The sequence below is a fragment of the Triturus cristatus genome, chromosome 4_1, assembly GCF_964204655.1.
Source record: "Triturus cristatus chromosome 4_1, aTriCri1.1, whole genome shotgun sequence".
Lineage (NCBI taxonomy): Eukaryota > Metazoa > Chordata > Amphibia > Caudata > Salamandridae > Triturus > Triturus cristatus.
In genome coordinates, this window is record NC_140585.1 from 1038151860 (window position 1) to 1038173196 (window position 21337).

Sequence of the window (21337 nt, forward strand, 5' to 3'; positions counted from 1 at the left end):
AGGGCAGCAGGTAGGCAGGCAGCAGAGGGTAGTGGACTGCGGGCAAACTAGACAGGAGAACTGTTGCAGGGGGAGCTGGCACGGGGACCTGCTTGGGGAGCTGACACATGGACCTGCTCAAGGACTTCATATTTGCCATCTCCTCACCCATTATTTTAAAATGGCGAGCTCCCACAGACTGATTAAACGGGACCCCACTGCCATCTCCTCACCCATTATTTTAAAATGGCGAGGGGGCCTTGCGCATTTACAACCCTGCTGAATTGCTCCTGGGTCACCCCGCAGTCGGACTCTTCTAAAGTTTAAACATTTTATCCATCTACCCCTGGAAGCACCATCCAATCAAACTTCTCCCACCAAGCCCGAATCAACACTAGGTACAGCTAATTAAGGTTTCCCCTTCCTCCTGCAGACCATGGTATGTGGATACCCGAAACAGCAAAAGCTGCCATTTGAAAAACTAAGACTCATGAACGCTACAGGGACTTAAGCCACGATGGAATCAGGTGCAACTGGAGGCCCGATACCGATCACCTAACCGGCACCAATGCCATTATGGCAGAACTCCGTGCTGGCTCCTGAGAAATAGATGTCAAATTTGACACTCACAGGCCACCTTGACCTCATGGGGGAATGGTGAGACCATCAAAAAACAAGACTGAACAATAATGAGGGATGCATTTCCAGTCTAAAGGATGGAGCTACTACGACTAGGAAATGTCCGGAGAAACCGAAGCACCTCCTCAAATCCGTAGCTGTAAAAAATGAAGACCTGGAGGCAGGGGACCACCGCAACCATATCTACATACCAGGGGTAGCGGAGTCCACTAATACTGGACGTCTTGACCTGTTCATTGAACGTTTACTAACTGACCTGTTTGGCTACCAAAACTTCACCTCCACCTTCGAAGTAGAGAGCCCATCGTTCGGTCAGACCCAGTCCATCCCCTGGCACTACGCCACAACAAATACTTGCTAGGCTTCTCAACTTCTGTGATTGGGACATCTCCTAAGACTTGCTCAGGAGCAAGGCCCTCTGCAGTGTCAAGGAGCCACAATTTCCCACTTTCCCAGCTTCACTATGGCAATACATGAGGCACGCCACAAATTTAGAGATGCCAAATCGGCGCTTCGGAAGTTGGGAAGTTTTGCTATCGAATGCTCTACCCAGCCCGCCTCAGGGTGGACGTCCATAGCAAACCTTGATTCTTCAACACTCCCACAGACGTCTCAAGCATTTGTAAACATGCCAAAGACCATTCTCCACCTTGACACGCCACTCTCCATGGGACATTGAATATTCTTTAGCCAATATTTACGTCCTAATGTAGACTCCTCCAAATTCTTCCAAACATTCATGTCTCAAGCAGGGCTCTTGGATTTCAACCACATCCTATTTGGGCGGGGGGGGGGGGGGGGGGGGGTTTGGGAATGGGGTGGCGATCTTAATCTGCTTCTCGATCCTTGACTTGACACCACTGCAATTATACCAGCGGGAAAGCCACGATCGCTCGGCATCCTCCATGACCTCTGCGATACATACATGCTCAGAGATGCCTGGTGCCTGCGACACGCATTCACCCCAGCATACACACTATTCTGCGCCACATGACACTTGGTCTAATATCAACTACAGCCTCATTGTCCACCCTGGGCACCTGGATGGGTACTATATCACACCTTGCCTGTACTGTCTCCGATCACTCCCCTGTGCGACTGTTGCTGCATATACCCCCCTGGGGAGGTCTGGCGCGACAGTGGCGTTTTCCCCAGTATAGCCTTACACGACACGCGGTCTGCTCAGAGCTACACCCAGCAGTAGTAGAATACTTTGAGCTCAAAACAGGGTTGGTCTCCTCTCAAGCCACCCTTTGAAAAGTCTTCAAGGCCTATATCCGCAGCACGTGCATCTCTAAACACGCTGGGGTGTTATGTGACCTACGTAGAAGTCTAACTCTTATAGAAGCAAAACTGATTGACCTGGGCTAATGTAGATGCCCAACAGTATCACAGACCACAACTGCATACAAGAATACCGGGACTTAGATTGAGGTACACTTCCCGGGAAAATATGCTAAAGCTCGAGGATATGGGAAAGGTAAAAGACTGGGCTGCACTGGCCATATTGCTTCACCCCTTCCGTCCCCAACCTCGAGCCTCATCTTACATTCCTGAACTGCATTTAGCTGATGGGACGCGTCACCCCACTACTTTTCAGGAGTGTAAAAATAGTACAAATAAAATGATGACTAGCTGTATTATCATTTTATTTTTCCTTGTTGAAGCCAGTTTTGGGGACGAGCTGGGCTTGGCTGTCGTCACAGCCAGCAGGGGGAGGAGTGGTATGTGCTGTTAAGTGCGCATGACGGTTTGGCAGGCCGTCTTGGGCAGGCCAAACAGCCAGGCACACTTTGCATGTTCTCCACCGGGCGGTAAAGCACAGCCTGAGTGGAGATCATGCACATGCTTGCAGTCCCCGGTCTGAGAGCCGACCACCGGCACTCAGACCAATCACAAAGCTGCTGTCATGGTGACAGCAGTGTTGTGAGTGCCTTAGAGGAGCGAGCCTGTGTGCTTACGAGAAGAGAAGCGAGGACAGATGATGGAGGAAGACGGCGGCCATCAAATGGTGAGAGAATGTTTATTATTTAACTCTTCCTGCCACCCCCCGGATACCGCCATTATGTATCTGCCACCACTGGACTGGTGATACGGATGGCCAGGCGATGTACCTCACGGAGCTAGCCATGGTCTGGCTCACGAGTCCTCACCAACGATTTCTCATCAAGCCCTTCTTAAGCGAAGAGATCATTCAAGCCATCGACAAGCTTAACGGGTCTAAGGTCGCCGGGCTTGATGGCTTCACTAGTGTCTTAACATGACGCAAGTATTTGTAAAGCGCACGTTTACTCAAGGGTATCATGATGCTGAATAACCAATGTTAGTTGTTACCCAACTCAATTAATCGATCTCAGAAAGATGAAAGACTGAGTGGACCCACCGGGATTTGAACCTATAATCATGAGGTTGAACACAGGCTGCTACCCCTACAGTGGATGCATTAGTCCATTAACCCACCTGATCTGCCTTTGGGGAGTGTCATCGAGCAGATCCTGTTCTGTGTCTTCATCTCTCATGCTCCAACAAACACTTTAAACACCTCCTAGCCCCACACCTGCTTGCTGAATACACAGAATCCCTTGAAACTGAGGTGCTCCCGCCGATACTCCGTGAAGCGGTGATCACTCTACTTCTTAAACCATGTAGAGACCAGCACCAATGTGGATTTTTTTGTCCCCATCGCTCCTCAACTTCGTCAATAAGATACTTGCCAAAGTCCTTGCAAACCCTCTCTCCCTTCTGAACGACCAAATCATTCCCCTGATTCAGTCAGGGTTTGTCCCTCACCGCTCCACATCTCTGAATTTGTGAGGAGTTTTCTCTGTCCCTAACAGGATCTCCCCTGACACACCTGCTGTGTCGCATTATTAGATGTGGAGAAGACCTTTGGCTCTCTCAAATGCCTTTCCTACAAGCTACGCTCCTCAAACTGGACATGGCACGTGGCTTCATTTCACTGATCTTGCTCTTATATATCTCTTATATATCCAACTTATGGTCCGGATCCAGGCCAAAAGCTCATTAGCCTCTCTTCATCACACGGGGTACCAGACATGGGATGCCACCTGTCCCCTCTGCTCTTTTTCATAGCTATGGACCCCCCTTGAGCAACACCTTCAAGAAAAACATCCACATCGCAGACTAGAGTTTAAACCCGGCCCCCTGCTCATCTTATATACAGATGACATCTTGCTATTTGTACAACATCCAGCAAACAACCTCCCCCCGATCCTCTGCGAGATAGTCCACTTCGGAGGTTTCTCTGGTCTCAACATTAGCTGATCCAAATCGGAGCTGTTCCCCCTCACGGATGTCACCGTGCCCATCCACCGTGAGTTCCCTGACCAGGTGCGATGGCCTGCTCAGATATCTAGGTACATTCTTACATAGTGACAAGGAGCAAGTTTGAACTATGGCCCAGCCATTGACAAACTGATGTATCAGGTGGCATAGTGGATTCATCTCCTGCTCTCCATGGCCGGCCAAATTGCCATAATTAAAATGGTATTTCTATACTGCTTCTTATCCTTTTCCTCAATATTCCCAACCCGCTTACCAACTCCTTTGCCACACTCCGTGGGCTGCTCCTGAAACTTATTTGAGCTGGCCGGCATTCACGCATTGGCTGGGACACTCTGATACTCCCATACGAGCGGAGTGATTTCAGTGTACCACACTTTCAATTATATTATTTAGCAGCGCAATGTCACTTCGTCCGTCATTGGTACCACGCCGACACCCGTCTCCCATATTCCAATCCTGAGATTCACCAAGCCGCACCAACACCACTGGCCTCACTCCTTTCCTTGGGACTTCCCTTGGATCCTGCAGACATTTAAACTATCACCCACCAGTCGGGCTTGGAGAAAACTCCTACCGCTGCTGGAAGGCTACTCCCCATCGCTGGCAAATAATTCATGGCTCTCCACCACCGGGAAAAAACTGGTTCAGGGCACATAAGCACAACACGCTTTACATGCATTTGGTGAAGTCTTCCCAGATGGCCACGTCATTGCGCAGTCTGTGGATGCCCGATTCGCCACGGAATCGCACATGGACCGTTTTGTCATACAACGCATTCACAGCATGCTACAGTCGATCATCCCCACCTATCCACTAGCCCAGGATGAATTCCCCCGCCTTACTCTCTGTCCTTAGTAATCACCGACAACACAGGAGACATCAAGTCTCTAAACTGACCATGCATGCATGGCCAGATTGCCCCTCATGATGGCAACATTAGGGGCACCTGGGGTGCCAACTTAGGACGCCCACTAACTAACTAGATGTGGGCCGCTTATGCACAAACCAACCTCATTTCGCCCAACCAGAGCCACAAATTCATACACTACAATTTTTAAGGCGCAGAGCCTATACTATGCCTTACACTCTGGCACGCATCAACCCCACAAGATCCTCCAACTGCCCCAAATGCCACCTACCCGGAGCAGACTTTGCGCACACCATGCACGTGCAGTGCATCCTTCTGGCACAGTGAAACATTGAGCGGCTGCTTCAAAGCACCCACCATATTGCAATTGAATGCACTGCCCTAGGGGCAGCGCGACTTACCGGCTGCCCTGGGGGCAGCGCATTCAACATAATACAGCGCGTTCTTCTCGTTAGCGGCAAATACACCTTTTGTAAGGTGCCCTCGGCACCAACAAAAAGAGTGCACCGTATTCTACAATACGGCCCCTGGTGTCCAAGAGAAAATGCCGATTCTCTAGAGCAGGCCCTACACTTTGGAACTTTCTACTAGCTCACTTAAGACTCCGTAACAAATATGTGCAATTTCGATATTCTTTGAAAACCCATTTACTCTAAATCTATTAAATATATATGTTGTAATCCACGTTTTATTATCAAAGCGCCTAAAAACAAAGTAGCTTGGAATTTTGTATTATTAAAACCCCTCAACAATCTCCTAAGTTGATTCTTTCAGGATCCCCGATCAACATCAGACACACCCACTCTGCACATCTTCAGGAAGACCCTCAAGACCTGGCTCCTTAACTGAACGGAGTTGCTCTATCTCAAACCACCCCCCCCCTACCCCCACCCAGTGCCGTGAGACCATCGCAGGTGAGTAACGCTTCACAATTCCCTCATTGATTGAAGCACACATCCAAACAGGTTTGAGAAGGGCTTTCTTCATGTGATCAGGGAAACTGATGCTAGTTCTGCCAGTTTCCAAGTGGCATGGGCATAGTGGCCTAAGGGGCTAGCTGGGCATAGTGGCCTACGGGGCTAGCTGGGCAGAGGGCTAGACTGCCAGTGTCAAAATACGTTATGGCCCATATAGCCCAGATTCTTAAATCTCTGCATGGATTTGGGGTCAATATTGCAATGGAGGCTTGGACCACTAGAATTTTTAGTGGAGGGTGCAACAATAAGAATTTCAGATCACATGGGTCAGCCGGTCTAGCACTTTGTCAATTACCAGGCCCTAGAAGGGTTTCTCTCAGGCAGCCAGTATACACGCCCCAGGAGTTACTTATTAAATGGCAGAAAAGATTCTGAAACTGCAGAGGGATGCAAAAGTTATGTTAAAATGTTATATTTGTCATCCGCCAAGGTCAGCTCCAATCCTTTTGCTGCTTTTTGTATCACTGAATTGAAACTCTCAAGGAGGGATGGATACAGGCTTAAGTGATATCCCCTGCAGGAGAAATGCCCAAACTAGTTGCATTTTATAAAGCCAGATAAAGGCCGGCATTAACGTTGTAAGATCCTCTGGTAATTGCCTTTATCAGGCATGATAAGAGTAACCCTGGGCGGACAACTAGGCTATGCTTGCGTAGTTTGTGCTACTTTGCGCTACGCAAATTGCACGTAGCGCAGTGCAAAAACGCATAGCGTAGCTGGCATTTTTTGCTCGCTCGCGGTCCTCAACGTCAAGTTGGTGACCGCGAGCGAGCAAAATGACATCCCGGCGAGACTTTTTCCTCGTTCGCGATCAGCAACATCAAGTTGCTAATCGCGAGCGTGGAAAATAAACCTGGCGACATTCTCAAAGCAGGGAGGTCAGGTTTCTCATTGCGAGTGGTCGCGTATGCTCACGACCGCTCGCGATGAGAAACTACCAGTCCGCGTTGAGAAAGCTGCCGCTCGGGTAAAAATCTACTCGAGGGCCAGAAAACGACAGCTCGCACTGTGCAAGATGCCGTTTTCAATGATTGCACAGTGCGGACAATCATCCGGCACTGTGCAATCAACGCGAACAGTGCACTACGCAGTTTGCGTAGTGCTACGCGTATCTCGCGTAGTGCGAATAGCATTTTGCGTAGCTACGCGTAGCGCAACTACGCGAACTACGCCCAGGGTTAGATAAGAGCATCAGAGTCTGAAGCAAAAGGTTCTTCCATCCTGGCAATCCCTAGGCCTTGGGAAAGGGCTGTGCAAAGGCTCTATGCAAGACAGTTCTTTCTTTTCCCTTTTGACCCTTGGATGATGTCATTCGACTCAGGGGGCCTAGAAGGCAGTGCCGCAAGAGTCTCCAAAGGTAGTACAGATGTCACTGGGCACAGTGTGCCTTGGAGGACACGGATTTCTTTAAAGGTGGAGGCACGAAGTCAGGAGGTGTTTGGGTTCAAGCTGCTAAACCTACAGGAGGGGGGGGTCTATCCTCTGGGACTGTCCCAGAGGATAACGGGACCATCGGTAGAAGATCAACATAGATGATGGAGTTTGAAATTAAAGACATTTTTTCTAATGTCTGCTCTGAGAAGAAGGAAGAGTCCGGCATTAAGGAGAAGCATTCAGATATACCTGGTCAGGAGGAAAAAAAGCTAGCCCTGTAAGCAATAGATTTGCCTGGTGATTTACCTCTGTAAACCACCAGTAAAAAAAAAAAAAAAAAAACATCCCTGTTTAACTTAAGTGGTACTAGATATAGGTACATTTTACCCATTGCTGGACAATGTTTAGATGGTTAGGAGTTGAGGCAAAAATGCTGAATGAGGCCCGCTATGTAAACTGATTACCACAAAAGTAGCTTAGATACCTCCAGCCTCTTAAAAAGCAATGCAGGTATCAATTACAATGTTCTCAACTATTTTGTGTGTCATTAAACGGCCTGGATAGTTGTCAGAGTAGTAGTAAGCATATTACCTGTCTGAGTATAATGCATCCAGTTAAGTATGACTTCTGGAGCTCTGTACCATCGTGTAACCACATAACCTGTCATTTCACGGTCAGTGTGCCTTGCCAATCCAAAATCGATAATCTGGGATTAAAAGAAAAGAAAACAAAACAACAATAAAACAAATATGAAATCACTGAAGAATGTAGGTAAGAATGCTGTAAAAAAAATTGTTTTTTTTTAAAAACCCAATATATCTCGGTATAATTGATTGACCATTGTCGTGTGCAGAGTAAATGAGGACATTGCTATTTAAGTAAATGTACAAACAGTACAAGGGTGTCTGGCGTCGGCCCAGAGTCGGACGCCCCAATACTGGCATGTTTCCATCAAAAAGGGTCAAAATCATGCCCTATGTGCCTAAAGTCCACGTAGGTACATTTTCATAGAACCACTCAGAATGACCTGTGTCCAGGACGGCTGTATTATTGCCAAACTTTATAGTAACTAACAACCATGTAAACAAGTTCCATTTCCAGTGGCTACCCTAAATATCTGGTCTGGTTCCAGCCCACCTATACCCGTTAAGGACGTTTCTGTTTTAATCGGAGGTTATTTTGAAAATCTGACTTCACAGATCATTTTCTTTCAGATTAAATAAATGGAACAGAATGGGGGTCAGACTTCCTAGCACTACCATTTGCCTTTGATATTTCAGCTCTTCTAGGGGAGTATTTTTTGAAAACGTAGCATCAGTCACTTTCAAGGAACTACAAATGATATTTTTTTTAGATGATCTAGAAATTTGCATTGTCTATTCATGTTGCCTTCTGTCAGGCCCCTGTGAGCCCCTAACCCATCTCTCACACGCAACTCTAAAAAACGGAACCACAATTATGGTTGGCCATAGATCAGTAGGCATGTAAAATTATAAGTGTGCACATCTCTAGTCCATTTTGGACGCACACTGTCACTGAAATTTGACAAGTGACAGAACTGCATTTGAGGCTCAGGAAAACCCATCTACTACAGGCATTTGCAAAAGTGTTAGACCCGTGAAATCCAGAGAGAAAGGACTCGCGTTGATTGCTCAAACTTTTCTTACTCAGAACACTGCAAAAGGAGTGATGAAAATGTAAACATTTCCATTCATACAATCAACATGTGTTGATGGCCATGCTGCACAGCAGAAGAATAGGATGAAAGAACAAGTTACTTACCTTTGGTAGCACTCTTTCTGTTGGATACTCTATCTGCCCACAGATTTGTAACCATTTGAATACTTCCCAGGCATCAGACTGGATCTGGAACTTTTAGCACAGTACCCATGCATGTTGGTAGGTTGTGTCATGCGGCTTCGTGCCAATGTCGTTTAACTCTGGAAGTAACGTGGGGAGTTACATATAAGCACCACCAAAGCTATCAGTTGCTTTCTGGGCTGTATGCACCCCTAAACTGAGGGTTCAAAAGCATATTGGTATGGACCAGTGTGCAGCAGTCTAGACTTGGGACCTTTTTGATGGCAGAGTCCAGTTCACAGAATAGGGAGTGTCGGTGAACACACTGCGTTTTAAGAAGTCATCCGAAATAGCACTACCAAATAGATTAGACACCAAAGCAGAAAATCCCAGGTGGCGGGTCTGTGGGTTAACTCAAAACAAGGTCCTGCAGGAACAAGCAGGCAAAGTGCCCTTCTTGTTGGACCTGGCTGTCCAGACATTCGTGATTTGTGAACGTGTGGAACAATGCTTACATCGCAGTCAGCCAAACGTCCAAAACAGCACTCCGCATGCCAATGCAGTGGCAACAGCTTTAGAACTGGTGGAATGAGCCTGCAGGCCTTATGGATTCTGCTTCTTGGCTAAGGCGTAGAGATTGTGATGCACAGAACAATCCAGCAAGAAATTGTCCTGTTCTGCACAGAAACTCGAACGAAGAGTTGATCATCCACACGATGTTCCCTGGTACAATCAATATAAGAGCCTGGAGCAGTGTAGTCTCTCCTCCTCTGTAGAAGGGTGAGGAGGAGCAAAAAATACAGGAATGGTGATTTTTTGCCCAACATGAAAAGGAGTCAACACGTTGAATAGAAAGGAGGCTCTACTTCTCAACACCAGCTTCTCTGGAAAGAATGCCCTGCACGGTAGGTTAACAGAGGGCTTGCAGGTCACTCACCCACCACGTCGATGTTCTAGCAATGAGGAAAACTGTCTTTAGAGTGAGAAGCCGCAACGGACAACTGTGCAGCAGTCCAAAGGAAGCACACATTAGAAATATGAAGAATAAGTTTAGAACCCACGGAAGCATAATTAAAGGTGTGGGCAGAAATATATGCTTCAACCCTTTAAAAAAAAATTATATATATATATATATATATATATATATATATATATATATATATATATTTATATATTTTTTTTTTTCACACAAGTGTCTTGCTGGGCTAGAAACAACGAAGAGTAACACTTCAGATAGTTTGGCTTTAAGTGGGCCAATCTGCCGAGTGCCTCACCAAACCAAACACTTGTCCCAACCACTGGTGTATACGGATTTTGTGGAGGAACACCTGGCTGCCAGAATGACATCTGCTACTTCAGTTGGAAGGTTGAATGAGGTCAATTGTCAGTGCTCAATCTCCAAGCAGGGACATGAAGACTGTAGGCCCGGGTGAAGGACTCTGCCCTGCTGCTGCGACAGAAGATCCTTCTGAAGCAGTAGCCTGGTCGAAGGACAGACGCCCAGGAATTCTGGGTACCACACTCCATGCCCAATCTGGCTCCACTGGGATAACTTGGGCCCACTCATTCCTGATCTTCTTCATAACCTGAAGCAGGAGAGGTAGTGACAGAAGGGTGTACAGGAGCCTCGAGCGCCACTCTAGGTGGAATGCACCTCAGAGTAAAAGTAGAATTGGGAACTCCAACATGCAAACATGTTGACATGGTGTGTTTTTGGCAGTTGCGAAGAGATCAAGCCAAGGTTTTGCCCATTCGCAGACAAGACCTTGCACCACCTCCCAGTATATTTGTCATTTGTAATCTACTAGGCATCGGCAGCAGAGTTAGTTCGCTCTGGCGTTTAAAGAACCCACCAGGCAGTGTGCCACCAGGACAATTACTTGAACACTGGGTCCACAACCCCACTCTTCATGTTGCAGTACTACAAAGCAGTGATGTTGTCCGTGAGCACCTGCACCAGTCTCCCTTGATGGATGTCAGGAAGGCTTTCGACTTAAGGCGAATAACCCACAACACCAGGAGATTAATGTGGAGCTGGGTGTCTGCTGGAATCCAGCTACCTCTGATCTCCACTTCTCCCAGATGGCTACTCCACCCCAGAAATAAATGATTCATTGGACACCATTGTTAGCTCTGGTTGGGGAAGGGAGAGGGGTCTGCTGCTAACCCAATTACGATCCAACAGCCATCACTGTAGGTCTTTTGCATTCTCCGAAGAAATCAGGATATAGTCCGAGAAATCCCCCTAATGCTATGCCCATTGATACTTCAGATCCCACTGCTGAGTCTGCATAGCTCACCTGGCATGCTTGACCAGTAGGCTGCAAGAGGCCATGAGTCCCAGTACCCTTAACATTAACCACACCTAGATCCAGGATGGAGGCTGAAAAATTGGGATCATAGCCCAAATGTCCTGGACTCTCCATTTCGTGGTGAAGCATGAAACCACACTGTGTCCAGAATGACTCAGATGAAAGGGAGCATCTGTGAATGTGTCAGGTGTGACTTTGGCAGGTTGATAGTGAACCCCAAGAATGTCTAGAGGTTCAGTATAGTCTGAGAATGTGTGCAAGTCGCCTTCACCAACTAGTTGTTGGGGTCAGGGAAAACTGGTACTCCCCGACCTCCATAGACGCGCTGCAAAGACTGCCATCCCTTTCAGGCAATGGTAAGACCAAAGTGGGGCACAGCAAACAAAGTGCTCTTGGCCCACAGTGAACTGCAGCTAACTCCTGTGGGCTTGCAGGAAGCAGATCTGGAAATAAGCATCCTGCAAGTCAAACACTACCATCCAGTCTCCAGGGTCTAGGGCACACAAGCCTTGGGCAAGGGTGAGCATCTTGAATTTGTCCTTTCTCAGAAAGGCATTGAGAGGGTGAAGGTTTAAAATATGACAAAATACTCTGTCCTCCTTTGGCACCAGAAAGTAGCAAGGCTAACAGCCAGTTCCCACTTCTTTCCAAAGGAGCCATAGAGAGGGTGCTAAAATCAGAAGAGCCTAAACCTCCTGCTGTAAAACAGAGAGATGGTCCTCCATCTTGAGGATAGTGAAAGGTGCAACAGAGTGGTAATAAACTGATTGGCCTAACCTTGCAGACCAATTTGCAGTACCCACTTTTTTAAAGTGATAACTTGCCTTCCTAGGAGAAACTGCCAGACCCTGCCTCCGACAGGGTGGCTGTGTGTCTGAAAGGGTCCGCTAAAGAGAATTTTGTGGTTGCGGCAGCTGTAGGGGCTGGGGCTGCTCGCTGTCCTTGCTGTCTACATTGTCTGTTTGTGCCTCAGCCACAAAAAAGGTGTATAGAGTCTGCTTGGCAGTTGCTGGCGGTATTGAAATCCCCTGCCATAGCCAGGGAGGGGACATACCTGCTGGCAGAACTGACGCATTGGAGCAGACAGGCCCATGGAGCATGCTGTGGCGCTGCTGACTTTAAAGTGCTCAAGGGTTGAGTCTGCTTTTTTACCGAAAAGCAGAGAGCCATTTAAGGAAATGTCCATAAGGGAAGATTGGACATCCCAAGAGAAGCCAATAGATCTAATCTCCGGTGTGTCACACTGGTGCCTATTGCCCAACCAAGGAAATCTGCAGTATTTAACCCACAGCAAATTGAGAATTGCTCCATATCACAACCATCCTGAATGCCTTTAGTAAGTATGGGGTGCAAGTCCTCTGGTACAGCAGGTTGTCCCTCAGCGACTTTGTCCCAAAGGGCATGAGTGTATCAGCCCAATAGGTAGCTGACATTGACAGATCTTAATGGCAGACTGGCGGAGGGGAACGCACATTTTCCAAAGGTTTTCAGGCGCTTGGACTCTCGGGTGCTGTGTTAAAGTCAGATCACCTGGGGTAGGGTGGTGGCACCTCACTATCAGCCCATTTATCTGTGGTCCTGTACATTGCTCTTCCCATGACCCAAAAAGGGTATCCATGATGGCCTCATTAAAAGACAATAAGGGTCAGTATTGGTCGGTCCTGTTTGGAAGACTCAGGGAAGGACATTAATTTTCACCTCATTAGTAGGCAATTGGAGGTCAAAAACCTCAGCCACCCTTTGTTTTTGGTACTTGGAGTTGGACCAGGATTCCAAGGACTGTAATGAATGCGTTGATTGTCACACGGGATGTGAGGCAAAGGTGTAAGTCTCCAAACACCATAAAACTGCATGCCATGACTGGTCGAAGTGAAAGGGAAGGTCCCGTTCCTGCACCCAAAGTCATTCCCGTGGTTTTCAGCACAGTTGAAGTCATCAGGAAGTCCAAAAAGAAGCACAAGAATTCCAAGCAGGACTCCGTCCGTTCTCACCACTTTTGAACTCCTGAGAAGTGACGTGGGCTTAAACTTTCCTCTCAGTCTTGTTCCTAATCTCCATCTCCTTCCAAGCCAATTCTGACTCTTGTCCCATGAGAACTAGAGTTTATGGGGCCTTCAGCGACACCACAGCAAATCCAAGAGTTCTGTGATGCTATGCTGTGCCTCTGTAGAAAAGATATTCCAATTCTGTCTATGCTGTTGAGCTATTAGGGTTGGGAAGGGGGGAGGTGGGGAATGGTGGTGTGTCTGTCTGTCTGTCTCTCTCGAATGAGGAGTGAGAGACCCAAGACACTGTCGGGGAACATCTGGATGTAGCTTCACATCGATTTCAGGAAGATGGTTCAGGCTAAATCAGAAAGGATCTGCCTTCAACAATGATATAGACAAAATTCAATAATTTCACAAGCTGTTCTATAAATACCTGCAACTGGATTGCTAGAACTTGGTGTCTTTGTACTGTTTATCACTAAGTTGTGCTTAGATTGCTTTGCTGCTCTTCCTTAAAGGTGGTCAGTGGTTTAGAAATACCGAAGTTTATAATAAACACAACTTAATGATAAACATGCGGATTTCAATTTTTGATTGCTATTTTTAGACAAACGGAATTGTGCATTAGGAAAGGTTTTCATACTGTACCTTCAGTTCACAATCTTCATTTACTGCTAGATTCCCTGGTTTAAGGTCCTGCAAACAAACAAAAAAAAATGCAGAGTACAAAACATGCGCAGAACAAGCTTATATTTTTCTGCAGTAGAACACAAAACGTATTGAATAATAAACTAGGTCTTCTGTGTGGACGACGCAGTTACTCACGTGAGATGGAGACTCCCACTACCTCAGTCCAGTGTGCGCGTGATCCGATTTGGCAACATGATGGTACGTGGTCTCTGAGGCTAGCACAATGGCATAACAAATTCACATTGAATTTATATAGGAGTGGAGAGAGGTATCATGATAGAATCCCAATTCAACTTTCCTGTGAGGACAACAGTTGGCAAAGGGATCCCCCAGAATTAGAAAAAACGTTATTTTAACCGTTTTCCTTATCCAAACATTTCAGGGCATCATTCCAAAGTGGCGAATACAGACCATGCATCAGGCATAGGTTACCCATTGAGCTTCCTTTCCACAGGCCAATCCTACCTGCTTCATCTGAGAACCAGAAAATCTTCTGTGGGACTTAGTCTATCCAACATTACCGCCTCATCGAGGACCTGCACCACTAGACCCAGAGGCTCTTCCCCTGTGAATACTAAACATGCACTATTTTCTGCCATGAACAAAAAAGTGAACTTAAATACAGGTAGCACATACCCACTTAGCACAGACACACCACTTGTATTCTCGTCTCACAGATGAGGGATCTTTCAGGTGCACTTGGAAGAAAATCTGTGTACCCTACAATGGACCTCAAGGACCAATTATATCTCCTACTGTTCAATTTAGACTTGTGCCCCTATGGTTCACTTAAAAACATTTCCCCCCATGTCCTACCATTTCTGTGTGATGACAGTCCAATGTTTTTGTAAGTGGGCATCATAGAGGACATTGCCTTTCTGTCACCGACTAAACAATGTAGGCCCCAATTTAGATATTTTCCAGACTCCCGTTCGTCCCTCCGGGGCGGAATATCCAAGTACTCCGCCAAGATGACAGTATCCCACCCACTGTATTTGATGTGTGTTGGCTGAGCTGCCATCCGCATCGACCGATTGTTTCCCGGCACACTGTCGTTGAAGCAGCAGACTCCTCTGCTTTTTAACAGTACTCCATTGCCATCAGGTTGGTGGGTTTGCACTGAGCCTATTTAGATGTCTCCATTGTGCTGGCGTTGTCCTACTGGTGGCTGATGGAGTGAGTCCCTGGTGGAGTGGAGACTGGTAGGTACTACTGATTTATGTGCGAATTCACATACGTTGTGTTTGCTTCTAAAATATATGTAAATAAAGTGTTATGCCCACACACCATTGAAATCACACCCACCACAACAATATTTTTTTTTAAGTTTAAATACAGGTGTGCTCAGTTTACCTCGATAAGTTGCAAAATGTACACTAATGCATTACACAAAAATATACATGTAAGAACAATGTAAAAATACACAAGACTAAAGAAATTGTCAACACACTAGTCATAGTAAGACAAGTGTAAAAGAAGCGTACCTTAAATCCCAGTGACAATAGTTATTTAGCGTTGTGGTTATTTAGTAGCAGCAAAAGGAGTACCTGGACAGTGGGGTTCAAGACGGAAATGGAAGTGGGAAACAGAAAAAAAGTGAAGTTTCTACCTTATTTCCTTCGAATCCGCCAACACAAAGTAGGAACACATTATGATTGGCCCGGCGGTCATCTTGGCTGGATTCCCGCCGACAGTCACTTCTGCATATGATGCCGTTGATGTGGGTGAAAATTCTCAGTGGAGTCTGCAGTGCTCGGGCGATCTTTCGTCCATGGACCTGCTAACATCTAAATAGAGCTTGCAGTCCGCCCAGTGGCAAAGTCAGCAAAGGACCCACATCTGGGCATAACCTACCAACTTAAGGCGAACAAAGCAAACACAAGGAGATGATGGACATAGCGGTAAAACTTTTCGGACACTCACCCCCAGTCACAGATCTGGGTTGAATCTATCATCATTTGCTTTGTTCGCCCTAAGTTTGCAAGGTATGTCCAGCAGTGGGTTCCTTGCACACTTTGCTACTGGATTCAAGCTAGACTAGCTTATGAGGGGTGTTTCCCCGAAAGCGGTCCCGGGATACTTATTGCCAATCCAGGGAAGACCGGTCTTGGCAGTTCAGGCAGGACTGTTTTGCATACGGCTGGGTCTGAACTGGGGGTGGCGCAGGATTTTATAAATTGGTTACAGAGGAAACAACTCTAAAGGCAGAGATACACCAACACATACCTCTCCATCTCCCAACAAGCAGTGACTTGATAAAAATTCACCCTATCATCATACACCTGTCGGAGAAAGACTGCATCAATTTCTTCCTATTTGGCAATCAATAACATCAGACAAATAGGTGTTGGACATTATAAAACATGGTTATTGCCTGAAGCTCACCAGCAATCCTCCCAGTATTCCACCTCCCATTCATAAACTCTCTACAGCATCAACAACTGCTCAAACAAGAAGTTTAGCACTTATAACAAAGAAAGCTATTAACCCCTTTGCTGCGCGTGTCGGTCAACGGCCGTTGCGAGCACTAGCTCCTCTAAGACAACAACAAATACATGTCTTCCCATATCTAAACGATTGGCTCAAAGCCAAGATACATCTCAAGTGTTTACAACACACTCAAATTACAATAAATCTTCATCAATTGGGATTCACAGACAAAGCGCAAAAATCCCATCTCAAACCTGCACAGTCGCAATCCTATCTAGGAGCTATGCTAAACACTCAAACAGGTTTAGCTTATCCCAATGCAGCCAGAATTCACAATTTTCAGATACTGCTGCAATTTCAAAACAGTCTCTAACAGTAAGAACTTTCATGCAACTTTTAGGGATGATGAGAATGTGCATTGCCATAGTACCTCATGCAAGATTAAACATGCGTCCTCTACAAGAAAGCTTAGCACGTCATTGGCATCAATCACAGGGTGAACTAAAAGATCTAGCGTTGGCAGACAGCCGCACCCTTCACTCTGCAGTGGTGGAACACAAAACTTATCAAAAGGGCCACCCTTTATCGACCTGTATCCTTTACAGGGTGGGGTGCATATCTACAACATCTAACAGTTAAGGGTCTATGGGACAACAAACACTAGAGTCTCCTCTTCAACTACCTAGAGCTTCTAGCTGTTCTCCTAGTGTTAAAAGCATTTCTACCTCACCGGATAAGGTAAGTGGTCTTAGTCCAGACGGACAATATGACAGCTATGTACAAAAACAGGGGGAGAGGGGGGCCAGTCACAACAGTTATCACGCTTCTCTGACCATTTGGCGTTGGGCAATAAATCACAAAATACAACTGCTAGCAGAACACCTTCCAGGGATGGACAACAAATTTGCCGACCTCCTCAGCAGAATGCAGCAACAAATCCACAAGTGGGAAGTCCACCCCCAAGTCCTCCTCCCATACTTCCAAAAATGGGGATTTCCACAAATAGATCTCTTTGTAACATCTCAAACTCAAAATGCCCATACTTCGCCTCCAGGTTCTCACACCCTCTATCCAAAGACAATGCCCTATGGAATAACTGATCAGCGATATTTGCTTATGCTTTTCCGCCTCTCCCGCTTCGTCAAGTATAATGCCATCTCTTTCCCATTTTTCCCGTATCTTCAGAAGGGGTTCGCCAGAGTGATTCACTAACTTTTTGTAGGTGAGTGAAATGGCCTTAGTTGGTAAATAGCCATCCAGATGTCTGTCCTCAAGGGGCGAGGAGTCAGGTGGGGTTAGTCCCTTCTGAAGGCACGGCTGCAGTGCGTGCCGAACCTGCATATATCGAAAGGATTCAGTGGGAGCTAGATCATATTCCTGTTGCAAGGCGGGAAATGATTTAACCTCACCCTTCACCCAGAGGTCCCCAATCTTTGAAATACCTATAAGGTCCCATTTGTTGAAGCCTCTCGATGACCACAGACTCCCAAGCAGTTCTGAGTCCCATAGTGGGGTGGCTAGAGTTACCATCCGTTCCCATCCCACTAGATCTAACGAATTCTGCAAAATGTAGAGAAACCAGGGCACGGACATCATTTTAAATAAGGACGCTCTGCCTAACAAAGAAAGTGGAAGCTTCTTCCAGCGTTCCGAATCACTCTTCAGTCTCTGCAGGGGCGGGAGCTGGTTATAAGCAAATCTACTCGCGGGGTCAGCTGCGATATAAAAACCTAGGTATTTGAAGCCCTGTGTGGTAACCTGTATCGGACAGTTCCTGGGAAGGTCAGTGAGGGGTCCCTTAAGGACATACAACATGGATTTAGCCCAGTTGATAAGAGTATTCGGAGAACCTGCCAAAGATGGCAAAAATGTCTAGTACAGCTATGAGGGAGGTCTTTGGGGACGTTAGAAATAACCGTATGTCTGCATACAGTGAGATGCGGTCCTCACGTGTCTGCCCATTTTAGACATCGTATCACCGGGTACCTCAACACCCAGGAGGCCAAGGGTTCCAGGACCAAAGCACACAAGGGGGGGGAAAGAGGGCACCCCTGCAGAGTTCTTCTGCTAAGGTTGAAGACTGATTTTTTTGTTGTTTACAACTACCTGGGCTAGAGGCTTCGAATAGAGGAGCTGCACCCACTGGATGAATCGGGGCCCAAATCCCATTTTCTCGAGGACCGCAAAGAGGTATGGCCATTCAAGCATATCAAACGCCATGGTAGCATCCAAGGATACCTGTATCGCCTTCTCCTGTTTAGTTGTCGCCCTCCCCACTACCTCGTGTACGATGCGTAGATTCGAAGCGGTGTTACGCTGGGGCATAAAGCCGCATTTGTCCGGGTGTACCAGATTGTTAATTACCTGGACTAGTCGAGTGGTGAGGAGTTTAGCCAAAATCTTAGGTTCAGCGTTTAGTAGAGAGATTGGCCTGCAGGAAGTACAATCAGTCCGAGTCTTGCCGTCCTTGTGGATCATCACTAAAGTCGCTATCCTTTGGTAACGTGGCAGTTCCCCCTGTTCTTTACTCTCCTCAAACATCCTACGCAAGTGAGGGGCAAGAATGTCTGGTCTAAGTTTATACAGTTCAATCAGCAGACCATTTGGTCCCGATGCTTTCCCAGAGTTAAGGCCCCTGATCGCCTGTGCAATCTCATCCTTTGTGAGTGCACCTTCCAGATACTCTAATTCAGGAGCTGAGACTTTTGGTAGCGTGATATCATGAAGGCGATCAAGAAAATCTTGCAGTGTGTAAGGTTTTTGCGAGGAGTATATCTGTTTAAAGTGGGCAACGAATGTATTCACAATTTCTTGGGGGGGGGGGGGGGGGGTCAGTGATCATGTGTCCTGCCCTGTCTTAACTCAGGCACCAATCTGCTTGCCAGTTTTCTTTTATCTAACCATGTAATCAATTTCCCGGCTTTGTCCCCTTGAACGTATATTCTGCCTAGCATCTCTTCCCAATTCCTTGGCCCTATTCGTCACTAAGGCTTCGTAGCTGTCCCTCCTCAACTGTAGGACATGGAGGGTATCTGGGTTGGGTCCCTCTTATTTCCTCTTCCAAACGGAAGATTTCTTCCTCCAATGCCTCCTCTTCCTTAACCTTCTCTTTCCGCACACCCGCTATTTGGGAGAGCGCTTGACCCCAGACTACTGTTTTGAACGCTTCCCACAGTGTCTGATGGGAGCATACTGATCCTTCATTGTCTTGGAAGTTTTGTTCTATCGAATTTTGCAATGCTTCACGCACCACTGGGTTACGGAGGTGCCAAGGATTAATGGGCGCTACCCTACCCACTCTGTGCTGACCTACCACGAATTGGACTTCACCATCATAGGAAAGGAGTTCCTCAATAGTATACCCATGCATCTTGAACCAGAGGTGAAGCCAGAATGTGCCACCAGATTGTATCCCCACCTGTTAAGAGCTTTACAAGTGGTTCCCACCAGGTGCGTTTCCTGCAGTAGCACTACGTCAGGGGCATGTCTCCTAATATACTGCAGCACCACTGACCTCTTCACTTTGTCCCCCAGACCATTTACGTTCCAGCTCATTAGTTTAAACCCTTTGTCCCATTGCATATTCATAGACAATTACGTGTTACCAGTCTTTCCTTTCTGCAGGTCTATGATGCCTCGTTGATTCAATAAAAACATACAGCTATTCATTAACCCTTCCCAACTCCCCCCCCTGCTCCCCTGCACTCTGAGCTCAGAACTGCCCATGACTATCACAATGCAGAATGCCTGTTGCCCGAAAGTTAAACTAAGTATAGAAAATTGGGGGTAAACGTCCCTCCACCCCTCCCCCATACACATTTTAAGTGATATCCCCTGGATCGGTCAGTTTAATACTTTTATGCATTTTCACATGCACTGCTTATATGGCGAGTGGAAGTCTATGCAGAACGTGGGCACAGCAGAACTTCAAGTTTTAGGTCAAGTGGCTTGGGCACCCCCATACCTCCTAGTCTCTCTGGGAGCTGTGTTCCGTTGACTCTCTCCAACCATCTAGCCACTCTGCGGCGTCCTCCGGGGCCTCAAAGAATCTGGTTTCGCCCCCGGCCTCCACCCGAAGTCAGGCCGGGAACAGCATAGCGAATTTAAGGCCTTTGTCTCTCATTCTCTTCTTGACCCCCAAAAACGACCTGCACTGCTTTTGAACCGCCGGAGTGAAGCCTGGAAAGAAGGTGATCTCAGAGTTCTCCAAAACGTATGAGTGATGCTACTCTGGCCGTCTGTAAGATGACATCTCTATCGTGATAATTCAAGTCTGGCCAGTATAGGACGGGGGAGGGGGGGGGGGGGAGGGGGGGGGAGCTGGTATCGGCCGACCTCATGGCACCCTGTGGGCTCTTTCAACCGCGAAGATGTTGGACAGGCCTTTAGGTTGTAGTTGGTTGGTGATTAGATTCTCCACAAAGATCTGCCGCCTGTCCCTCTGCTTTTTCAAGCACCCCAAGGATATGTACGTTGTTACTGCGACCTTCATAGTCGTCCAGTTTTCCTTCGACGAACTTACGGAATGCTTGCATCTCCCGAACTGCGTTTTGTAGCTGGTTAGTGTCCTCTACGAGGCTGGTTGTGGTGACTTAGAGCTGTTTAACCTTCTCCCTGTTTGTGGCATGGTCTGCTTTAATTAACATGACCTCGGAGGAGATAGTGTCCATCCTCTGCTCCAGGGACGTGCGAATCTCACCAATAGCTTCTAGGTCATCTTTCAAGGTATGTTCTGGGGCAACTTCTTCTGGACCTCTCGCCGACTTATCTTTGGGTAGGTGCTGTTCTGTCATGGCCGCCTTCGGGGAGGTGTATCTGTCCAGTTTGTTATTTTGGGTGTTCTTGGGGCCCCTGGCGCTTGACATACTGACAGGGATGGGATGCGTCGCCATCTAGTGAGTTAAGTACCTGCACCCAGGCGTTTGTATGCGGCTTACAGATTCACCAGGCCTTGGTAAACCGTGCCAGTAAGTC

At 47.0% G+C, this 21337-nt stretch overlaps 1 protein-coding gene across 1 annotated transcript in view; it reads right to left on the bottom strand.

The window, feature by feature from the left end:
- Positions 1 to 21337, bottom strand: part of MAPK12 (mitogen-activated protein kinase 12) — a 484751-nt gene that overhangs the window by 131447 nt on the left and 331967 nt on the right. The window contains exons 6-7 of the mRNA XM_085653980.1: positions 13892 to 13939; positions 7735 to 7849 (exon numbers count right to left, since the gene is read on the bottom strand). Coding sequence (XP_085510106.1) covers positions 7735 to 7849; positions 13892 to 13939 — 163 coding nt within the window. The remainder of the gene's footprint in view (positions 1 to 7734; positions 7850 to 13891; positions 13940 to 21337) is intronic.